Source organism: Ambystoma mexicanum, chromosome 1q (assembly GCF_040938575.1).
Source record: "Ambystoma mexicanum isolate Mex_15411 chromosome 1q, UKY_AmexF1_1, whole genome shotgun sequence".
NCBI lineage: Eukaryota > Metazoa > Chordata > Amphibia > Caudata > Ambystomatidae > Ambystoma > Ambystoma mexicanum.
Genome location: NC_090922.1, coordinates 1,155,022,080 through 1,155,038,293, shown reverse-complemented (window position 1 = coordinate 1,155,038,293; position 16,214 = coordinate 1,155,022,080). Strand labels below are relative to the sequence as shown.

General features: G+C 46.9%; 1 protein-coding gene across 5 annotated transcripts in view; it reads right to left on the bottom strand.

Annotated features, from left to right (window-relative positions):
* SLC44A5 (solute carrier family 44 member 5) overlaps nt 1–16,214 on the bottom strand; it is a 1,500,346-nt gene that overhangs the window by 117,221 nt on the left and 1,366,911 nt on the right. For all 5 annotated transcript variants that reach the window (XM_069641896.1, XM_069641897.1, XM_069641899.1 and 2 more), the window contains one exon: nt 3,550–3,620. In XM_069641896.1, the coding sequence (XP_069497997.1) occupies nt 3,550–3,620 (71 nt within the window). The remainder of the gene's footprint in view (nt 1–3,549; nt 3,621–16,214) is intronic.

The window sequence follows — 16,214 nt, the reverse complement described above, 5'->3', positions numbered from 1 at the left end:
GCCAGGCTGGTGGAGGAGGCATCCCTGCCACAGTCGGGAGTCGGACGTCCAGCAGGGGTGGCCACATCAATGACTGCACCCCAGCCAGCGGAGGATGTGCAGACAGCAGGAGGCAGTGCACGGGCAGAGGCGCAGCAGCAGCAGCAACGTGGTGGGAGCCATGATGGCTCGGGGCCTTCAACATCGGATGGGCAGGCATCGGCCGGAGGGCAGGAGGACCCAGGACGGGAAGTGTCTTCCGTGTGGCAGCGGTGGGCCACGCCATAGATGCGGAGCGGCAGCGGGCGGAAGAGGCACGGCTCACGATGGTCAGGGTGGAGAACTCCATGCGGAGGGCACTGAGGCGGGCCGAGTGCCTCGAGGCAATCCGCAGGGAGTTTGGGGGGAACATGTGGTCGGCCCTGCGGATCCTCGGGCCATGGAGGAGGAGCGCCTCCGGGACATTGAGCAGGAGTTCGATGATGCCCTGGCCCGGAACATCCCGAAGTGAGCCGTCGGACAAGCCTGCTGCCCTTGTAAATAGTTCTGTAGTTAGTGTTAGGTTTCCTTTGGTTTAGCATTTTTTTTGGACCTTTTGGACAATGGACCACATTTTTGTATATAATTTTTTTTTTTAGGTAGTGTTATTCGATAGGTTTCATTTCTTCGGTTGGGATCATGGACCCTGGATTGTTTATCTGTATATAGTTGACTTTTGGATTTTAATTTTTTTTTATGATTTCACCATGGAGCAATGGTTTTCGATTTTAATTTTCCATTGGATTTACTTTTGTGGACTGTGACTTTGGACACCTTTCGTTTGCATTATGATTTGTGGTTTTGCATTATTTCACGTACCTGCTGGTTTTTAAAAAAAAAAAATCCATTATTGTTTGTTTATTTTTGATTGAATTTATGTTGCGTTTAATACATATTTTTTCTTCAAACTTCAATGTGTAGTATCATCTCATTGGTTTCATGCATATCATGATATGAGTTTTGACATTCACTAACACCCATTGGGTGTATGTGAGGGACATGTGTTCATTTCCAAACTTGCAATTGGGGTTCTATCATGTTTTTGCCATTTCTAAGTGGGTAGATGCAATACTCAGGTGGGTGTTTGGCATTTGGAGGCTGACCATAAGGGCTAGGCTAGACATGAGTGGGGGCCTGGTGGAGGGTGCCCCTGGTGGCTGGGGGGTGGGGGTGATGGTAGACATGAGTGGGGGCCTGGTGGAGGGTGCCCCTGCACTGCTGGGGGTGGGGTGATAGGGGACATGAGTGGGGGCCTGGTGGAGGCCGCTCCTGCACTGCTGGGGGGTGGGGGTGGTGGGAGACATGAGTGGGGGCCTGGTGGAGGGTGCCCCTGCACTGCTGGGGGGTGGGGGTGATGGTAGACATGAGTGGGGGCCTGGTGGAGGCTGCCCCTGCACTGCTGGGGGTGGGGGTGATGGTAGACATGAGTGGGGGCCTGGTGGAGGGTGCCCCTGGTGGCTGGGGGGTGGGGGTGGTGGGAGACATGAGTGGGGGCCTGGTGGAGGCTGCCCCTGCACTGCTGGGGGGTGGGGGTGGTGGGAGACATGAGTGGGGGCCTGGTGGAGGATGCCCCTGGATGCTGGGGGGTGGGGGTGGTGGGAGACATGAGTGGGGGCCTGGTGGAGGGTGCCCCTGGATGCTGGGGGGGTGGGGGTGGTGGGAGACATGAGTGGGGGCCTGGTGGAGGGTGCCCCTGCACTGCTGGGGGGTGGGGGTGATGGTAGACATGAGTGGGGGCCTGGTGGAGGGTGCCCCTGCACTGCTGGGGGGTGGGGGTGATGGTAGACATGAGTGGGGGCCTGGTGGAGGCTGCCCCTGCACTGCTGGGGGGTGGGGGTGATCGGGGACATGAGTGGGGGCCTGGTGGAGGGTGCCCCTGGATGCTGGGGGGTGGGGGTGATGGGAGACATGAGTGGGGGCCTGGTGGAGGCTGCCCCTGCACTACTGGGGGGTGGGGGTGATAGGGGACATGAGTTGGGGCCTGGTGGAGGGTGCCCCTGGTGGCTGGGGGTGCAGGGGGACATGCGTTGGTGGGCAGTAGTGCAAGGTGACATGTGGGTTGGCTGGGGCGCATGGCCATGGTGGATGGGGTGCCTGCGGGACATCTGCAGGGTAGGCCCCTGTGGTGTGGGCCACCTGCAGGGGCCGTGGAGGGTGTAGAGGGAACACCTGGGAGGACCCACACATGCAATTCACGTGTGGTGCTCCCCGCACACCCCTGGAATACACGTACCCTGATGGAATCGCGTGTGATACTTCCTGCGCACCCCTGAAATACACGTACCCTGCTGCTTTTGCGTGTGATACTTCCCGCGCACCCCTGGAATACACGTACCCTGCTGCTTTTGCGTGTGATACTTCCCGCGCACCCCTGGAATACATGTACCCTGATGGAATCGCCTGTGATACTTCCCGCGCACCCCTGAAATACACGTACCCTGCTGCTTTTGCGTGTGATACTTCCCGCGCACCCCTGAAATAAACGTACCCTGCTGCTTTTGCGTGTGATACTTCCCGCGCACCCCTGGAATACACGTATCCTGCTGTTTTTGCGTGTGATACTTCCCGCGCACCCCTGGAATACACGTGCCCTGATGGAATCGCGTGTGTTACTTCCCACGCACCCCTGATGTACACGTACCGAGGACAATCGCGTGTGGAACTTCCCGCGAACCACTGAAATACACGTTCCCCGCTTGGCGTTTGCTGTTTGGCAGCCCTGTGAACTGGTCCAGGGTTAGCGCAGCCCTTTGCGATGATTTGGGGATTTTGAAGGCTTTTCCTTGCGCGAGGGCGTTCTTGGGGGCGTAACTGGCGCTGCTGCAGGGTCGCTGCGCCACTCTGCGCCACGGCTGGTTTCGGAGGCTGAAATCCATGAATACGCTGTGCAATGGAAAGGATTTTTTCGCATGCGGCTGGCGCAGTGTATCGCACGGGGACACTGTGTGCCAGCCGCGTGCGCCATTTTTGTGCAAATTTCTATGAATTACCCTGCAAGTGTTCGACGCAGCGGGCATAGGACTTAGAATTAGACAAATTAGTTTAGTCAAATAGTTTTGCACAGCTTGCACAATAATAAAATGCAGAACTGGCCCACCTGATAACGATAGGATGGCTTGTGACTTGTGATACTTTTCAGTGGAATACATTTTGTTTCTTATGAGGATGTGCACAGATTTGGTTTCTAAGCTCCTACATGTCTAGATTCTAGATGTACATTTCATGTAGCAAGTTGTCCACAATGGATTCTAGAATGCTTATTATTTTCTAAATGAAACTCAGAGGAGCAGTGCAATATGTGAATACATTATAGATACATTATTGTAGCTTAGGAAGCTCAGGACCTGTTGACCCATCCTCGACCCTCACTTTGGCAAAATGATTGAACATGGACGCATGACTTCCTGCTAGTTTCCCATGATGGCAAATGGAAACTCAAAATGAATGCCACCCATGGCTCATCAAAAACAATGTGCTCAATTATATGATTATATTTTAGGGTTGGTGACTAGAAAATGATGAAATACATACCTACACCACCAGCAACAAGAATCTTTCCAAGGAATAATAAAAAGTCTGTAACTTGATCTAGAACTGCAACCCTGTGGAAAGTTACAATGACCACATTATCAGTGTGCTCCCTCAAATAATTGACATATTACATGTTCCATACAGTTCATTCTAGATGTAGCGGTTCTCCACGTGCCCGTACATTCTGGATGCCTTCAGAATAACATGACCCATGACATTAATGGATACCAAAAAAGAACACAAACACACATTTTACTGCTCAGTGGTCCGGGTTGAGCTGACAGTGTTCATGGGCATCCTTCTTACCTTCTGACTCTTAGACGGTTAGTGCTTTTAAAGATATGAAAACAAGATAAAAACTCAATATTCCCTACTGAAGCTTCTCGAAGCAAACAAACTCAGCTATTCGCACAGCAAGCTGAGCAGAATGTTCCCTGAGTCACACTTGTCTCTCCTTTTAGTAGCTTAGCTTGATAGTTGGTAAACATTCAAGGGAAAATCTGAGCTCCATTTTGTGACTTTTAAGTGGGACATGGATTAAGGGCCAGACTGTGCTGGCTAATGTGCAATGTGAAGTTGGGATCCCACGATTAACAACATATCTGGATCTCATTTCACTCAAAGGGATGACAGATGGGGGTTAATTGGAGTTCCACAGCATTAGATTAGCTACAAGGGGGCCGCCATCAAGATGTTTTTGAGTGAAGAAAACACTGCAAGTGTGAGCAAGGGAGTAAGCGCTCATGAAGGAGTACCAGTGTGCCAGGCCAGCACATCAACACATTGTTTAATCTTGCCATTTCTGATTATAGACAGTCTTTTATTGTATAGTTCTGTACAGCTGCACAATTTTCATAGAAATAGTTGAATATCATCCTAATTCAGCTTCATGGCTACTTGCGCTGAACAACTCAGAAGATACAATTTCTTGAGTCCTGCCTAATATCATTTTTCTACCAGCATAGTTACTACCAGTATGATGCTAATTTTGTGTTTAGCACAGTGCCTAAAATCAATGACTTGTGGCCCCCTATGCCGCCATTAGCACAATGTTGGTTCATAGCTAGGCAGTTGTGAGCATCCACAGAATGGCCTTATCTGCCACAGCATAAATACTTGTTTCTCTCTGCGTCCGATTTTCTTTTTGGTTTTGACACATTTGTTGGTGCTGGTCCCATCTATATGGCAAAGCATTGCTAACATAAAAGAGAGGAACAGGGATGGTGAGAAACAGAATGGGCCTCATTACGAGGCTTGCGCTCCTGTAATGAAGGGTGCCGGTACGGGACCGGCGCCATTCATTACGGGATGCCTGATTACGAGGTCCCCTAGCGAGACCCGGAACAGACGTCTGGTAAAACCAGACGTCCTTTCCGGGTCCCGCGAGGGGACCAAGGAGCTAATAACTGGCCCGATAGTAACAGGCCCGTTATTAGCTCCATCCCCATTGAGCCCTATGGGGGCTCAATGGGAAGATTGGTTTTGTGCATGAGGATTTACCGGGTCCTCCAAGGTTGGAATGACCCGGTAATTCCTCATTCACAGAACCCGGTATGGAGGCAGGGCTGCATCCATACTCGTAATGAGGCCCAATATCTAGTTGGCATGGTAACTGGTAATGCTCAGGAATTAATTTTCAGCATCACAAAGTGTTCATTTCTGTCTCCTGTAGCCATTTAAACCAATGAAGGTATGTATTTTAATGATTGTGCCAATCACAAGTCCCTTCGGAAAGCACGTACCCTCATCCCTTTCAGCACTGGAGTGATCCTTCATTTGCTGGTACACAGCCCCATCCCAACGAAGGAAGCATTTCCAATTTCTAAAATTGCAGTGTAAAGGCCGGCAATGTACATTATAAGGGAAGTATTTTGCCTGATCCTAAAATGGCCGCCTTGTCTCAGTGTGTTAAGATGTTAATGGTGGCGTACACAGGTCAACGTCTCTTGTTGTTTGGCCCAGCCTCCATATCTCCAGCATGAGAAGTAGAAGGGAACACTTATGAGCTAGCTCTGCCCCTTCAGTGAGTAGAACTGGGTAAACTTGGTGAGGGTCATGCTGGTCCCGGTCAAAAATGGGGATCTGAACTGACCCTTTTTTCATGTCAATTCCTGCCCAAAGTAGGGGCCAGCCACAAAACCCATCTGCTGACCACAGCACCTGGGAACCACACAAAATGTACAGGAGTGCTGTTGCCTGACTTCCTGCCCTGCCCCTCCCCCCTCATTGATTGGGTGGGCCAGGAGGGATGATCTATTCATCTGCTATTGTAAGAGCACACAGTGGAGCAGCGACTTTCAAGCAGAAGTGCTTTGTCATTTTCCACTCCCCTTGCCCTGGCCTCACCAGCACTGCCATCCACCATTCTCTCCACTTTCCGCCATCCAGAATAGTCCTCTACATCCCCCTGAGTCCCACAGTCCAACAGCCCCTTTTCCCTCCCTCCTTACACATGCCACCATCGAGAATTCGCCCACCTCACCCCAAGTGCCACCAGTCCCCTTTGTCCCCTTTTCACTGTGCCATCCACAAATTATAGTTGCAACTCCACTCCCCCAGTACCACCAGTCCCTTTTCTTGCCCCGCCCCATGTCATGCCTTTTCTTGCCCACCCAGGCCATTTTAACCTGTTTTCTTACCCCCACAGCACCATTTCACCACTTTTCTTGGCCCACAGTAACTTAACACCCCTTTACTCAGCCCCAGCCCCACTTTTCACTCCTTTGCCTGACTCCAAGACCCCATCTCTACCCCCTTTCTTGTCCAACTCCCATTTTGACCCCTTGTATTGCCCCACCTGCCATTTTCATCACTTTCCTCATCCCCCAGTCCCCTTTTCCACATCTTTTCTCAGCCCCAGCCCCTTGGCTTCTCTTTTCTATGCCAGCAGCCTCTAACCTGTTTTGCGTGGCCATTGTCTTGGATCAGTTCACGTTTGGCCCTAAGAGTCAGTCAAGACCCCTTTGTCTCTTTTATGCTCCACCAAACCCCCAAGGCTCTTTTGTGCTCCCCCTGCCACCCTGACCCTCTTTTGTGATTACCCCAACCCTCTTTGGTGCTCTCTCAGCCCCAATCCTTATTTGTGCTAGCCCCACAACCAACCCTATGTTTTGCTCCCCCATCAGTGTGACTTTCTTTTGTGCGCCCGAACCTATTATGTGCTCCCCCAATATTAGACTCTCTTGTGCTCCCCACAACCCTGTAATCATCCTTTACACTCCACCCAACTCCCAACATTCTTTTGTGCTCTACCTACTCACCACACCCTCTCCACATAGCCATCTGCCACCCCCTCTCTGCTTCCCCCACCCAATCTCTGCCTACTCACCCCTTGACTACTCACAAACCCCCTCTCTGCCCCATCACACATACTCCCTGATCACTCACCCTCTCGCCCACACAAACAACCTTGCCACCCCCTCTGCCCGCACCCTCTCAGCCCACACCCAGCCACCCCCTCTCTGCCTGCACCAGCCCATCCCCAACCTGCCTGCAGCCACCCACAAAACCCTCTCTGCCCACACCCACCCCCTTCTTCTGCCCCACCCTGCACCCACCCACCCTCTTTCTGCCATCACCCCCCTGCCCTCAGCCTAGCTCACTCCCACATAATCCTCTGCCCACTCACTCTGCCAAACCATTTCTACCCCATTGTACCTTACCACTTTGAGGGCCTCATCACAAGTTTGGTGGCAACCCTTAAATCCGGCGGTAGCACTGTTACCGCCGGATTTAAGGGTCTGCCAAATCATGGCCTTGGCGGATTTCTCCCCAGCTCTGAGCTGGGAGGAAATCCGCCCAAAATTCACGCTCATACCGCCGGCAGGAAATCCGCCAGCGGTATGAGCGAGAAATTTCCCCTTTGAACCCAATGGGAAATGGGGCATTCCAAATCCTCCAAACCCGTGATCCGGCGCTAATAGCGCCGGTGGGTTTGGCAGGAGGGCAGATAGCGCCAGCGCTATTAGCGCCACCGTTACCGCCTAACTCGTGATGAGGCCCCGTGTCTAAACTCTACCTCTCCACCTTCAACTCTGCCTACCCCACCAACCCTAGCTCATACTTGCCTGCCATGCCCACCACTGCATCCCATCCAATGTTACCCTGCTCCCTCCTGCCTTAGCTCACCCCAGCTCCACCACTCCAGCTAACTTGTGAAATCACCATACTTACTTTAAAAGTTCCACGCATGTCTGCAACGTTGCGTTTGCTGACAAATTACATTAGTAATAGAAATGTTTAAATGAGTTTGATACACTGAAAGAAAATGAAGTCTTTCTTCAAAGTATATGACAAATTTTATGTGCCTGCAAACAGTAACCTCCACACATTTTGGAATTACGGGTTAATTAGAGCCCAAGTATTTACTGCATTCTTACTCATAAAGGTAAAATGCAATAAACAATTTCAAGTTCCGAAACTATCGGCTTTGCCAATGCGTGTTTCTTTTCTGTGGCATCTGGTTTCTTCTCCACTATATTTACTTATGCAGCTTCAGTTGGTTTTAAGGATCCAATGGCATCTGTGCTTATCTTCTCCTTGGTTTTTTTGCACATAAGACTGTATGTTCCACCTTCTTGGTAATAGCTTTGGTTTCAGCTGTTGTCGAATCACATCCATGGACATTCTTGGATTGTGGTGTTGTTAATGTGTATTTTAATTTGATTTCGTATGCGCCTGCCTACACCCCTGTAAGTGCCCGCTAAGGTTTCTTTGGTCTCTTGTTGTCTAGTGTAGATATTATACCTATTGATAGCAATCATGGTCTTGGGCAAATAGTATTCATCCACCTACTTTAAGGCCAGCTCATACACATTCATGTCACCTGCACCTTGTTCAGTTGTGAATGGGGGAATCTCACAAAAGGTTATTTACCCTTACGGCACCAATGCATGCAATGACATAAATATTTTTCTCTGTATTCAGTCCGTCGTGATTGTGGTAGATGTACAATCACATTTATGGTTCTTGTAATAATTGTGTGTATATATATTCTGTGGAAAAACTTCATTTAGGAGCGAGTTATGGTGATCAGATTGAACGTGAAGAAACATAACAACAAAACCTTTGAAATTCAGTGGAAAAAACCTTTGTTAAGAGAGAGTTCAGGTGATCTGATTTAAGGCAACAAAACGCTTGAAATTCAGCACTCATATTTGAACCAAGTCCACCATTAGTTTGCGTCCCCTATTGGGCAGCGTATGACCAAAATGATGGCATCACAACATTTCTAGGGTTTTGCTATACTATCGTTTCTTTGGGGCCCACTAGCCATGGCCTTTGGCCATGGCCGCTGTACATGTTGCACCAATAGGTTTCTTTGGAGCCCACTAGCCACAGTCGCAATGGCCTTCATCTGTGATGCCATCAATTGTGGTCATTCACTGTGCATCAGTGTGTGCAACGATCAGGTAGACTTGCTTCAAATTCTTTTTTTAAATTTGTTTTATTTATTGTGCATTAGTTAAATATAAAACTTTAACGACATAGAAAAAGAAGAAAAAGAAAACTTATTTAGATAAAATGGTAAAAGAGAAAAGATATAACACATACAAAGAATGTAACATAGTCTGTTAGTGTTATTTAAAATCAAGGCTAAACTGTATAGTTCCTCAGAATCTTTTAGCAGCTTCATTCCATATTGCAAGTGCAGCTACAGTGATAGCTATTGACTCTTCCTCGAATATGGTGGCCCAAAATTGGTTGTGGGCTGTGTGCTCGATGTTGATGACATATTTTGCCTATCCCATTTGGTAGCATGTTTTAAGTGCTGTGCAGTTAGTCAATATATGGCGACTAGTTTCCACTGTTAAGTGGCAAAAATGGCATATGCATTTAGGCAGGATGTTTTGCTATGCTCCTACATGTTCCATCGCCGGGAGTAACTTCAGACTTAGAACAAAGAATAAAGCGTTTGAGCTCTTTTGGGCAGATCTTAGTCAGGTAGATGTGTGGCTTGATCAGGCAGAACATTAATTATACTTTCTCTTGTCATAGAGTTTGTCAAAGTTTTTAGTTAAATCCCACTATGCTGATTAGTTTTTTATGAGCTTCTCAAAATTAGGTGTAGTTTGATATATATCGCTCTCCAAGTTCATGGCCTCTAGGTGTGACATGGCCGAAATGTTCTGTTCCGCAATAAAGTTGTTTTTGTCGCCTGATTCAAGGTTTTTCCCCAATTGTTGTAGCAAGGCATAAAAGTTTTGATGCGGTCCCAACAGTTTGAAGTACAGTAAGGTTCTCTGATCGTGCCAAGTGGTAATCAGGGAGGTTTGTCCATATTCCAGTCTGAGTGCCTCGACCCACACTGATCCAGGAAGATTTATAACCGTGCGAAGGAATTTGCCTTAGTCTGAGTGGTAAAACTTGATGCAGGCACATTAGACTTCACCACGGCCCTCAATTTTGTAACCTCCCAGGTGCACAATGTAATGTCTCACTGCCGGCCATTTTTATCATTTTTTTGTTGAGATATGTCTCTGTAATGTGAGATGGAGGGGTGTGTTTTGATCGAGAAACCTAAGAAAATGTATTCTCTCACATTCGCCAAGTTCCTGTCTTTCAATTTCCACGCTTTACACTCTTTCTCATTAGCATTTCTTCCCAAGCACATGGTCTTTGTTTTGAGAGTATTTATGATCATTGAATTTTCTTTGGCGTAAGCGGCTAAGGCATCTATCGAACGCTGCAGGCCTATTGTTGTTTGGTCCAATAGTATAATGTCATCAGCGTACGCCATGGTATGTGGTCACCATTGATCTTGGGAGGAAAGTTGCAGATTTTACAAAGCTTGTGGGCAAAGTCGGCAGTGTATAGATTGTATAAAATGGGTGCGAGGACGCAGCCCTTTTCGAGGCCGTGATTTGTTTAGTGGTACTTAGTGTGCAACCCAGCTATGTTCAAGCGGATCGTGATGGAGGTGTCTGTGTACAGCTGTTGAATGAAGTACAACAGTGTTGTGTCAATGCTCCGGGCAATACATTTTTTAGTAGGGGTCGAGAAATTAGATCAAACGCCTTACTGAAGTCAATGTAGCAGCAATATAGGGTGGACTCTGTTTGTTATTTGTTTCAGCAATAAGATATTGCAAGGTGCATATGTTGGATACTGTGTTATAGATTTTCCTTAAACCTGTCTGGTAAGGGCTTAGCAAACCTGTTTTTCTGACCCAGCTGGAGAGTTTTCTTAGGAGGACCGTTGCAGAGATCTTTTGCCTCACATCCATCATCACCAAGAGGCGGTAGTTCAACAGCTCCAGTCTGTCGCCCTTCTTGAAGATCCGAACTAACACAGATTTGCACCAGCTGTCAGGTAAGAGGCACGAGTGCTCTATGTGTTTATAGAGCTTGGCTAGGATTTTTTACCATAGTTCCGGGTGGGCCTCAATGACGATGCTAGGTATGCCATCGGTGTCAGGGGCTCGAGAACTTTTCAGGTTGATAATAATGTTGATTAGTGTATCTTCCTCGATGTCGAGATCTTCAGCTTTTGGTCTTGCGTGTTTCCGGTTCTCCTGATTGAGGTTGAGAATAGGTTCATTATTTTTATTTTATTTTTTTTTATTAAAAATTATATGGTTCAAAGTTTAAACCTTTCATCTTTTTATACATTCCAAATCACAAAAGAGAAAGGGAAGAAAAGAAGAGAAAAAAAAAAGAAAAGGAAAATCTCTTTCATAGTCCGATTCCTTTCCTTAAATAGATTTAAATAATAAATTAAAAAGGCTGACAATTGCGAAAATGTCTTTGTACCACCATGTAAAAATTTGGCCCATCGATCTTCTGGTAAGAGTTTGATTGTAGATGGTAGATACATGTCTCTAATTCGGGATTTAGTTTCGTCAAGAGCCGGGCAAGAGGTGACTATGTGCTGGAGGGTTTCTAATTCAGATTGTTGTTTGCAGAACCGACAGAAGGAATTTTCTTTAGTTAGAAATTTCCTAGATTGTAGCAGCTCTCGTGTTGGTAGCAAATTAAAGCGGAACCGTAGGAAAGTGTCTCTGACGGAGGCAGATGGAAAGCTTTGTAAATACAATGGAAGACAGTTTAATGGGTGCATGTCCAACTTGCATTCCAGGTTAAGTTTAAGTTGTCTTTTGGTTTCGATAGTTGCTATCCAGTCGTTGCGCGCACGTTTTTGTTTAGCTTTTATTGGACGCTGCGTTAGCTGCTCCATAGATATGTCTGCCAATATTCTGGTGTTTTCCATTTGAAACTTCCAGGTTTGTAGCGCAATTGCCTGGGTTGCGTGTTCTTTTGGCTGAAAGATGTGAAGCGCAGGAATGTGCAAGTCGGAGCTAAGTTTCCTATAAAGGTCTAGTTTTCGCCATGTTTGAAGTGAAGTGAGAGACTGAAGTGCCAGTTCGTATCGAATACGGGCCTTCGGAAACGATTGAGGTAAAGAGAGCACTTTCCACCAGAAGATGCCTTCTAGCCGCAACCATATGGATCTGTCGATGTTAATCATGGCCTCACTTCCATAGAGTAGAATTGCCGTGACTTTTTGTCTGTAAAATGATATAATTGGTTTGAATGTGAATCTTCCATACTTCAAGTGTAGAACCCGTCCCTGATGGGCTAATGATATAGTTTTATCCAGTAGATAACTGGACCAGTTCGTTTCAGTGGGAGATTGATTCATCCAGATCCCCAAATATTTAACTGTGGTCACTTGTTCGAGGGGTTGATTATTAAGAAGAAAGGGTTTCGGGTGTTGTTTTGTTCTATGTGATGGAGCCAGGGCCATTATTTTCGATTTTTGTGTATTTATTTTAAGTCGATTTATGTTCATGTAGCTTTCTAGGTTTGACAAAGCTATTTGGAGACCTCTTGGAGTTTGTGAACACAGCACAATATTGTCTGCATACATCAGGCACGCAATGGTTGTGGCATTTAGTTTCGGTGGGTTTCATAATGTCAAGTTTGTTTCAATTTCGTAATCAGATGTAAATAAGTTGAAAAGCGTTGCCGCTAGTGGACAGCCTTGTTTAAGGCCATTGTTAGTTTTGATGGATTCCGTTACTGTAGCGTCTTGTGATAGGTTCATTGTAGAGTGTGTCATGTAGGCAAACCAATCAGCTTTGTGTATTGGATTTAGGTCAGTGGGCAGCTGGGATTTTCTATGCTTGTTAATTTGTGACCAGAATGTGTTTGTGTCATGGGATTTGAGCCAGCCAAATAGAAGTAGCCAGTTTCAGTTTTGAATAGGATGTTTGTGCTGCTTAAACCAATTTTTGTAGCACGTTGCAAGTTTATAAAACAGATGGCGTGGCATGTTCGCTCATAAAGGAATTGCCTCTAATTTGGGAATGGGATTTGTGGTGTATCTGTTTTTGCTCTGCTATGGTTGGATCAAAAGGTTATCTGCCATTGATATCCTTATGGAGCACCATGTTGCAACCATGTTTTGGGGTCTTTCTAATTCTGGACCGAATCATGTGTTATAGGTCCCAGTTTGCTGTCGATAGAGCTCTCTTTATGTTCATCTGGACATGTCATAGCGATCCATTTATATCCTTGATGCCTGATGAAGGCCAGCGCAGGCGGTTTCCCTCTGCGTTGAAGCTGACACAAGCACATCTGATCATACTCGTGCAAGTTGTACCTGGGTGGAGCGACCAGCTCAAAATCACATGGTCGCTTAAGTTGTTAAATCGAATCTTCAACGGACTGCAGCTGGCTATTAGCCCAGGATCAGCTATGACGTAATCCAGATGTGATTTCCCAGCGCCGTTTGACCAAGTGTATGTCATTGTAGCAGTAGTGAAATTTGCAAAGGACAGTTGTATCAGGTCGCAGGCTTCTGTAAAATGCGACCATAGGAAGTTCGATGTGTCACTGAATGAAGTGATGGGCTTAGGGACTGTGAGTGCTGATATTTGGGATTCAAAAATGTTCGCAATGTCAGGTTGGAGGTGGTTCATTTGTTTAGCTAGCCCCTTTTTTTAATAGCAGACGTGGGCTTGCTAGACGTGGCTTGACTTGGCCTTTTTTAGTGGAATGGGACTGGCGGGCTGAGGCACTGCACAATGTTAATTTGCGCATTTTCTTTAATGCTGTGGTGGCGACGGAAAATCAGTGAGCCCAGTCTGCTATTGGGGCACAGCCGCAGAGGCGGTGTTGGTGCGAGACAGCACAGCCCACGTAGTCCAGAAGGCTACTTCCTCAGAGGGCACTGAGGCAACGGCTCCAGCACACAGGGGTACACAGGAGTTCACTGACTACACACCAACTCAACACCACGTTGCTTGCTCTCCCAACTGTAGATAATCCAAGGGAAGGTCCGTAGCACATCCTTTGTATGTCTCAAGCTCAAACATGAATCAAGCCACTCCTCCACCACAGCTACTGATGCTGTAATGAGGCCGCTTCCCGAAACAGCAATCTGTTGTAATGAATGGGCTTGCAAACTGCAGACTTCCTCCACGCCCAGCCTACACACCCAGCCAGCTCTATGTAGAGTTTTTAGTTTAGCTGAACTTTAGGCACAATGAACTTGCTTGTCCAGAGAAATAGTGCTAACCAGACTGCCAAAACCAATTATCCAAGGAAACGTCCTAGTATTTGATTTTCTCATCACAAGTCATTCCGTTTGGCAATATTTGTACAAGAACATTCAATCAACAGGATTGTATGTGATAAACAGTCTCCTACCGGAGTATCTACTAGTGGTATTTTATGAGAGTGGATCACCAACAGGTCCTCTAAATGGAAGGTGATTCTACACCAACCCACGGCAAATCACGGCCAGCCACACATGTCACAACACTCTGCGCACTAAGTATGCATTTAAAAACGTTTCTCTTACAAAAAAATCACACAATGGCTCTCAGAGCTGTGTAAATAAGCAACTTCAAAAGCTTGCCACCCACCATACCTATCGCGAGCTGACCAGTCCATCGAAATAATGGCCAGCATTCCACAGTACACAGCTGTCCCACACGTCAATGCTAGTTTACCAGTCTGCTGTCGGGAGCCGCAGTATGGCAGTTGCAACAAGCGATGCCACTCCTTTCTCCTTCCTTCCCGGCTGATTCGCAAAACAGCGCTGTTTGTTTCTCTCACCCTCCTGCTCAGGACAGGACAGCACAGCATCCGAGTCTGCACAGTCTGCAAGGGTGTGAAGGAAAGGACCAAACAACGTGCACAATAGGTTGTCAAACCACACCTTCACCAGCAGTAATGAGCACTAACAAGCGAAGCCGCTTCCGACAACATTTGCCAATCTGCCTCGGCCCTACCAAGAGAGAGATACAAAGGCAAGGTGTGCTCTCACCCCAGCGAGGCAGGAGAGATGTAAAAACTCAAGCTTGCTTCAAATGCAATTGCTGAATTTCAAGGGATCTGTTGCTTTAAATCTGATCAACTCAGCTCTCTCTTAATAAAGGCTTTTTGCAGAATTTCAGGGATTTTGTTATACTATAGTTTCTTTTGGCTAACTAGCCATGGCCTTCGGCTTTGTGCACTGCACTTATTGAACCAATATGTTTCTTTGGGACCCACCGCCCATGGCTTTCGGGCATGGCCACTGTACATGTAGCATGAATATGTTTCTTAGGGGCCCACTAGCCATGGCCTACAAAACATGGCCAGTGACATGTTGCTCCAATAAGTTTCTTTGGAGCCCACTAGGTGTGTCCTTCAGCCATAACCTGTACATGTTTCACCAATAGGTTTCTTTGGGGCACACTAGCAATGGCCTTCCGCCGTGACCACTGTACATGTTGCGCCAATATGTTTCTTTGGGGCCCACTAGCCATGGCATTTGGCACAAATACCTGTTACCCCCTGCCTAGTAGATGTTATCACTGTAGGTGTAAAATGTATTTTTTCCCACTCTTCTGACTCCTGCAGGATTCCTGCAATATTCTCTGATAATGTTAATGAACTACCTATTCCCGTGGTATTCTCCCATCCTCCCCCAATAGTCTGAAAGCATTTGAAAATCAAAAACTCTGCCGAGTACTCTCAGCCACTCACCAAGTGCCCCCTCCTCTTTCCACAGTCCCCCTACTTCCCTCAGCTGCTTTTTCCCTCCCTGGTCCGCTCCCATTACCCCTTTCAATCTTTAGTTTGTGTGACACTTTTTCTTTTCCAAGCGCGTCTTCCACTGAAGCTGTGTGAATCTTGTGAGATTTACCCAGTATTCCCCAGATAATCAGAACATTTTCAAAATGTAACTAGCTCCTAAAACCACCTCCAACTCTCCAATTTCACATGGTATCCTCTTTCCCCCGACCCACCTCTAGCCTAAAGCAATTGCATCCTTTTCCCTCCTTGTAGGGACTTTCAATCAGGATGGAAAACACTTTGTTACAGGGACGTTTTGGTTAAGTTGCATTAATTAAAAGGAATGATATGGTTGGGATATATGTGGTGTGATCTTTGATGTCTGGGTGTTAGTTTTAGCAGTGCACGGGGGTGGCACAAGTTATATTTGAATATCTAAGCATAACTGGTGAAATTCTTATTTTTTTTTATTTTACCTTGCAACCATAACGACCCATTAACAACGTGAATCTGACGGGGCCATATACATTTTTTGCATAGTTTCATAGGATTCGTCCAGGAGGGGAAAAGTTATAAGCCGCCCAAAAAGTGCTCTTCCTATCGGTTGAGCAGCTTAACAATAACTGCACGGCCGCACCACAGGCTGTGTAATATGTA